The sequence below is a fragment of the Quercus suber genome, unplaced genomic scaffold (genome assembly GCF_002906115.3).
Source record: "Quercus suber isolate HL8 unplaced genomic scaffold, Cork oak 2.0 scaffold_114, whole genome shotgun sequence".
NCBI lineage: Eukaryota > Viridiplantae > Streptophyta > Magnoliopsida > Fagales > Fagaceae > Quercus > Quercus suber.
In genome coordinates, this window is record NW_027069579.1 from 1,099,752 (window position 1) to 1,108,045 (window position 8,294).

General features: G+C 32.7%; 1 protein-coding gene across 1 annotated transcript in view; it reads left to right on the forward strand.

Moving 5' to 3' along the window:
* LOC112004311 (extra-large guanine nucleotide-binding protein 3) overlaps positions 1-8,294 on the forward strand; it is a 22,072-nt gene that overhangs the window by 8,408 nt on the left and 5,370 nt on the right. Inside the window, exon 6 of the mRNA XM_065775567.1 lies at positions 6,572-6,816. Within this exon, the coding sequence (XP_065631639.1) occupies positions 6,572-6,816 (245 nt within the window). The remainder of the gene's footprint in view (positions 1-6,571; positions 6,817-8,294) is intronic.

Below are 8,294 nucleotides of genomic sequence, written 5' to 3' on the forward strand. Positions count from 1 at the left end.
TAAAAGATCTCTTTACAAAAATTAACCAATAGTTAGTAAAAAAATAAATTGATAAATCTAGAATAAAATAATTGCAACACAAATCTCCATATAACTCATTGAAAAAAAGAAAAAATTAGTAGGAAAAATTCAAACTTAATATTTTAAAATATACTTTAATAATTAAAAATTTAAAACAATGAATTTTAATTATGAATTAAGATAATTTTGGAAACCTACCCTTAAGCAAAGGATAGGTCAATGCACAATATTTTTAATATTAATTTAACAAAGTTTAGTCAATTAGATGTCAAGAGGAGAAGTGTTTTTTTTTTTTTTTTTTTTCTCATTTAAGTTTTGGGTGAAGTGTCATTTTCTTAAACTTGAAAGGAAGAGAGTGTGGTTACTCATAAAATATTTTAAAAATGCCAAATCTCCCTCTAAAAAAAAATTGCCAAATCTGCATTTAAATAAAAAATTTAAGACAAAAAAAAATTATTAAAATCCCAGTGGGATTTTCTCGGTGTCCAAACAAAGCTTAAGCCACTAAACTCAGATCCCAGACTCAAAAATGCTTGAGATGTAAAGAATTAATCCACAATAGCAAAGAATTAACTATAAAATAATCTCATTCTACGCCAAATTATACTGATACAAAATTATTCCACAATCAAATTCACCACCCCTCTCCCTCTTTTGCTCCCATCATCATAATTGTCAATTCTCTATCTCTCTGATTACTCTGTTAATTTTTTTTTTTCTCTTTTTCTTCAAAGAAAAAATAAATTTAAAATTCACTCTCAAACATTAGATCTGAACTGAGAAAGAAAGATCGATTCTTGTTAATACGTTTTGTCATGGATCGTTAAATTTTATTATCCAATACAGTTATTTCCCATAATTTTATGCCATATTTCCGACAATTTCTTTTTCCGGCCAATTTAAGAACAGGAGAAAATGGCATTCCTGCTGCAAATTACTAGATTTATGATAAATTGATGCATATATCACATTATGAGTTATGACTTAGGAAGCACGACAATTCGACTAGGGTGCTGTACCGATGTCGTGACTACCGTGTGATGTTATAATTTTTCAAAAATTTCTCGTTTCACCATGTCGTATCTGTAGCCATGTCTGTCTTATAAATTGTGATGACAAGTTATTGATTCAAAGTAATGTGCATAACGTGTGAGAGGTACTGTTCGCACATTATATAATAGGTAAATCAGTTGCCAGAGAACCATGCAATTACATCTATGTGTTTATTACATGTTACATATAATTACAAGATATCCCTATTGACATCTTTGTACAGAAGAAACTGTGCCCAAGTTTTACCAAGTGCAGCATACCTCAAAAGTTTGCAAAAGATGTCATTGTTTATTGTTTTAGGCCATACTGAAGGAGGATGCAATACATTTCTGCATATTATTATCACTTAATTCATCCAGAAAGAAAAAAAAACAGAATATATTTATCACTTACCATTGAGGCACAAATGGAGCCATCCAAATGACATCACCAGCTTCAGCCGGATACCTATTTATGAAAATAGAGGATGCCATTAGAAATGGTTTAGCATGTGGCAGTAGCTGGTAAAAACTGCAAAAATCAGAGAGAACGCAGACATAACTCAAACTCATAACTGTAAACAAAACTTAAAAATATTGCAATAAGCAAATTCATCAACTGGCACTGACTCTGGCAAAGCCAAGCAACATTTCTTAGACATTTCAGAACTTGTTAAAAATTGTACAAACCAAAGGTGCTTTAATTTTAATTGCTAGGATTGATTACACTTGTAAAGAGTCGTTGACTGTGTTGCTGATCTTATGGCCAGTTATTGTGGATCCAAATAGAATAGAAATGTGTTGAAATAGTGATCTCTTAGAAAAGTGAGTAAGAACATAAATGATGCGGGAAGGTGTTCATTCTGCTGCATAATTCATATGGTTACTACCAAATAAGAGCTATTAGAGCATTCACATCAGTATGTGTATTTTACACATCTATTTTTACACTAAAAACCTACTTTTTCTATTTTACACATCCACTTTTACAAAACACCTACATCAATTCATTTATTTTACAAGTTATTTCAATAAAATATTAATTATACTCTATTTTTTTATTATTTCTCACCAACTCCTACCAACTCTCTTAAATACGCGCCTCTCTCTTTCTCACTTCCCATTTTCTGATTTCTCACTCTCTCACTCTCTCCATCTCTCTGTGGCCTTCCTTTCCAGATCACAAACACCACTCCGCTCCGCTCCGGTTATCTCTCTCCCTCTCGGTCATCTCTCTATAGGACTTTTGAATCTAGTCCTCATTACACATGATTTGGGGGCTTGGAAGGCCATTAGAGGAGGGTGAAACTTTTTCAAGATATTTTGGATTCAAGGTGGGATGGTAGAAGAGTTAGGTTTGCTTGGTTTACTGATAGACATCTGGCATCTTTATTTCTTGAGTTAATCCAGTTAGCTGTCAACAAAGACTATGTTGATCACTTGCTTTTGCATTCTCCAGTAGTAAGGGAGTTATGGGATATATATTTGTAGTCTCTTGAGTTTAATGGGTGAGAAATGTCCTTTGATTTGGTGAAGAAGACTGTATTCTATCAGGAAAGGCCTTGAATTTGGTATCAGTGAGTCTGATGTGGCAGATTTGGAGGATGAGGAATAGGACCTGTAAGGGCAAGAGTTTTCTCTAGAGATATTGCAATCTCATCTTATAGCTGTTATTTTATAGATTCATTGGATGTCTTGGATGAAGGCAGACAACAAATACTGTTATTTTTATAGATTCATTGGATTCTTGATCTAGAGGGGAACTTATGGGTAAAAACCCAATATACACTGTTTGTCCCCTTGTATTTTAGTACCATTTTTTATGAATAGAAATGATTATACTTGTGTATATGTACATGTGTGTGTGTACAAGGTTGTCACAATAACTATAAAAAAGTGGACATATTCTATTCCATTGTTCCTATTAAACATCTAATATGGAAGAGAAGAATCCTCTCTTTCCTCTTACTTTTCCATCCTTCTTCTAAACCAAGTCTTGGATTATTCTAAAATGGACATGCATTTGACAAGCCTATTGATTGGCAATCAAAAAGTATTTCTCTTTAACAGAGGGTAAGAAAAGAAAAGAGATATTGGAGATTGTGTACTCTCCAACAATTTGTTTATGTGGTAGTGATATTCTGTTGGGCATATATGCGGGTGAAGTCCCATTGAATAATAATGAGAAGAGTGAGTAAGATAAACATAGATGGACCCAAACTCATAGGCTTAAGCTTTTGGGTTAATTGGTGTTCCTATGTGTTATTTTAACCTCTAAATTGGACTTTCCCCATGGTGTTCAGCAGAGCCCATGGTGGTGTGAGGCAAGGTGGTAAGGTGTTCAAGGTCTCTTCCGCAGTTGGAGCAGGGCCAGAGCAAGCCTTAAAGACCCACAAAAACAATATTGGAAAAAGGCCCAACAAAGACGTAATGCTAATGTTGCAAGATCAGGGAATGGTGTGAGACCCATGAACATGGAAATGCAAATCGGTTCCCATGTATGAGCATGTTGGGTCGACACGTGGTTCTCATGGATGGTGTACGAGAGACCCATGTATGACGTGCTAGTGAATGAAAAAGCCTGTAAGGCAAGGGGGAGCTAGTAGGACTTGAAGACTCATCATATGTGAGGGGGAGATTTTTGGGTATATACATTTGAGCGAAGTCTCACATTGAATAATAATGAGAAATACAAGTGATTAATATAACATAGTTGGGCCCAAACTTAAAGGCTTAAGCTTTTGAGTTAAGTGGTGTTGCTATGTTTTATATTATCCTCTCAATTGTAGTCTGCCCAACATATTCTTTGATTCTCTCTTTGGTAGAAGTGATTGAAAAAGGAGGGATGAAGTGGGGATGAAGGAGAAATTGAGAGGAGGTTTCTTCTCCTCATGTGGTTTAGCAAAATGTTGATCTGCTTTGCTATCTAAATATTTGATTGTTCAATTCAATTGCATGATTTCTTTGCATAGCACTAATTCATTTTTTAATCTTTATTTTTTTTTTCTTTTAATGCTCAGAATTTCTGTTCTTTTCATGAACAGGCCAAGTTTTTGTATGGGAACTTCACTCCAGAAGAGAAGGAGAATATCAAGCTGATGATTCAAAGCAATATGTACAAGTATCTTGGTATATTACTTGAGGCCGAGAGCAATTTGAAGAGGAAGTATTGATGGAGAAAGGAACTACTTCTTTGAACACTGAAGAGTCTGCCCAGGTCTAAATTTTACTTTGTGACTCATTTCGTGTCCATTTTATGGTGGAGATATTGTTCGTTGATTAAGTTGAAGCATCGCTTACTCTCATGTGATGTCTTTTTTGGTGCCCTTCATGCTCTGTCTTTTCAGATTCAAGATCCTTATGGATTATATTTTTATATAGCATAGGAAATTATATTTTGTTCATTGCTCTATAAGAGAGCTTTTGGGAGCAAACAGATTTGTTCCTTTCTCTATTTAGATGGCATAAGATGAGAATAGCTTAACAAGCAAAGAATGGTACATTGTTTTAGCATCCAAAAAATTTATAATGGCATCTCCTCTAAATCATAAACAAGGGAAAAAGAAAGGGGGGGGGGTGTTACACAGTTGGTTCTTGGGGTCAATGTTTTATGCGCGTGTGTATTGCCTATCAAAATTAGTTCAACTCAACTCAACAAAGACTTAATTCCAATTAAATTTGTGTTGGCTCTATGGGTTATTTTGCGAGTAATAGTATTGATTACATGTATCTTTCCTACCATTTGATCCTATGCAAGATCATGTCCTTGTTTATCAAATCTTTTATCCTTCTCAACTACTTCTAGCCATTTTATTTTAGGCTCCCTTCTACCACATTTGACTGCTTTAACTTGAATTAAATTGTCACTAATGCATCAAGTTTCATTTGGTAGACTGGAATCTGGTATACTCTCCTAACAAGTATGGTGGATTGGGGGTTAGGGAATTGACCACTTTTAACCAAGCTTTGCTTGGTAAGTGGTTATGTATTTTATTTAGGATGATTATCTTTGAAGACTAGTTATTGGTGTAAAATATAGCAAAGCTAGGGGGTGATTGAATTTTTAAAAAGGTAAGGAAACCTTATGGGTGTAGTCCTTGGAGAGGTATTAGAGAGGTTGGGAGGAATTTGCTGCTTTCCTTTTTTCTTTTTGGTGGTAAGGGATGGTCAGAGAATCTGATTTTGACATGATTTGCAGTGTGGAGAACTGGCTTTGAAGAATTTGCTTCTTTATTTTTTTTTGATAGCTAAGAATAAAGATGCTTATGTGTTCTTGGTTCTAGGGGGATGATAGTTATCTTTTTGGAATCATGGATTGTTTGAGCTTTCCTGTATTGGAGTTGGAACTGGTTAATTTTTGTTTGCACTTGTTCTGCTCAATATTTCAGTTGCTGGTGGAATTGATTGTATGAGATGGAAGTTGAACCATAATGGAAAATTTATGGTTTTCTCTTACAATGAAGCCTTAAAATGATCTAAGAAATTTCCTTGGAAGAGTATTGGTGTTAACGTTCATTTTTTTTCCTATAAAAACAAGAGTATTTGGTGTAGCAAAGTCCCTAAAAAAGTGTTTTGCTTCTTTTTTTCTTAATGTAATATTAACCTTGTAAATTGGTGTTGAAGAGCCTTGTACCTTAATTGGTTGGCACCTCTTGGTGTTTCCAATACATCCAAGTTTTAAATCTTCCCTCCCCTGTTGCAACTATAAAAAATAAAAATAAAAAAAGAAGAAGAAGAAAAAAAGCTTGTAAATTGGTGTTGGTTGTGTGTAATATTGAATCCATTGATAAACTATTGCTACACTGCTATTTTGCAAGTGAATTATGGTCTTTTGTAGTTTCTACCTTTGGAAGTTTTTGGGTGATGCCATAGAAGGTGATAAATATCTACCTCAGTTTCAATGGTTTTTAGGTCAGCATAAAAATACCAATGGAATGTGACTTCCATTTGCCGTATATGGACCTACTGAAAGACACTGACTTGTTTGGTTCAAAATTAAGCAAGACTCAAATCCTAGTTCCAGGTTAGCAAGTACAGTTGGTGAGGTTCTAAAATGACCGGTCAATATAAAAAGGTTACGAAAAGGATAATTTCTCAAAGTATACCTTGGACCTACTGAAAGAGACTGGCATCTGAGGTGCAAAATAGGTAAGTATCACATCAAGTGTCAGGTTTAGTAATTATGATTGTGAACCTGATGATCCAAGAAGATATAGGAGACTGGGTGGGAGGATGATATCTGACTTAGTGACAAAGTTTTTGATATATCAATTTTTTTCCGTTTCAAACCTTCATTTTTGGGGTTAAAGACTGTGTGGAGTTAGCTTGATGTGGTCTCAGTTTTATGTCTAACATGTCATAAATTTAATGGAAGCTCTTGATACCTTCCTCTTTGTTCTTGATGTCAAAGAAGTCCTATATATTGAAAGAAAAATAAATAAATGTTACATGTACCTAGAAGTTTTATGGCTCTTTGGGAAGAATGAACTAATAAGCAGTTAACTGTGTTATGAATTTACGTGAAACAGGACCTGATGAAAGGAATGCATGCATCTATTCAATCAACCAAAGGTTCAAGCATTTTTCTGATTGGTTACTGGATATTGTGGCTACGGGAGACTTGGATGCTTTCTTCCCAGCTGCTACACGTGAATATGCTCCAATTGTAGATGAAGTTTGGAGGGATCCTGCCATTCAGGAAACATTCAAGAGAAGAGAGGAATTGCATTGTCTTCCTGATGTTGCTAAATATTTCTTAGATCGGGTATGCCTCAACTATGTTTTCTTCACTTGTTTTGCTGTGAAGCATATACCAGTTAATTCAGGATGTTTCTGTTGCATTCTCCTGACTTTTTCTATGCTCCACTAATAGATACTTAGGCAGCCTCTATTTTATCCTTCTTTGCATTTATGTTTGCAGTTATTCATTGCTAAAGTCAATTCTTTCATGTCTTTCTTTTCTCATTTTGATTTGTCATGTTTTCTTGATCACATAGAATTAAATTAGTGCCATGCGCGGATTAATAAGAAAAATCATATGTAAACTAAGAAATATTTCAATGATATAATTGAAATTGGACAAGAAAAGATAATAAAAATAAAAGAACAAAAATTATTTTATGTTACTTGGTAAAACATATAGTAAAAAACAATTTTTTATTAAAAAAAAATTAAATATTAATGTTATACTATAATAAAGAAGAAACTCCTTTTATAAATTTCATGAAGATTTTGGTATATAGTTTTAATATTTATTTTAAATTTCTTGAAACTTTGATTAGAGTTTTAATTAGAGCAAACTATGTTAATAAATTTAATATACTTATAGCGCATCAAATAGTGAAAGCACATCATACAGTGTGTAGCTCTTAAATTGAGCTACATGGTGCAAGCCCGATGCATAAGACTCAACTTTTAATTTCAAAAAAAAAAAAAAAAAAAAACTATGGGTAGATAATTGAAATAATATAAAATAAATAATGAAAATTCTCTTAAATATTTAGAGACTTTGGGTTAAGCGGAGTAGTTTTTCTAAATTTCGCTAAACTCTAGCTCAACACTTTCATTTCAAGCAAACTATGTTAATAATTTTAATTTACTTATGATACTCTATATGTCAAAAGCATGTTGTACCACATCTAACACTAGTATTGAGCCACTTGGTGGAACCACAATTTGGAGGATACAATATTTATTGTCTATTATTACATCGTAAGAAGCACAACTTAATTTATAACCATATGTAAATTAAAGAAAGTATTTCAATCATGGAATTAATATTGAATAATAAAATAGATACTAAAAATAAAAAACAAAAATGACTTAAACTTACATGATGAAAGTAAAATGTGTAAGGCCAAGTTTTTATAAAAATCAAAAAATTATTTTGATTATAAAATAATTTAACATTAATAATGAAGCTCTTTATAAATTTATTGAAATGTTTTTAGAATTTATTTTAATTGGATAGTATTTTATTTTTTTAAAGAACTTTGGTGATAGAGTTGCAGCAGAAACTCTTTACTTATTAAAAAAAAAAAAATTGGTTATAGAGTTTCACGTGAAGTAAATTATGTTAAAAATTTTGATGTGAATATAATGAGTTGCATGGTGAATGTATATCATACAATTTGTAATACTTATATTGAGTCACATAGTGTAAGTATAACATATAAAAACCAACTTATATTATTATAATAATAAAAATATGGTAGATTGTTAAAATAATATAAATAAATAATG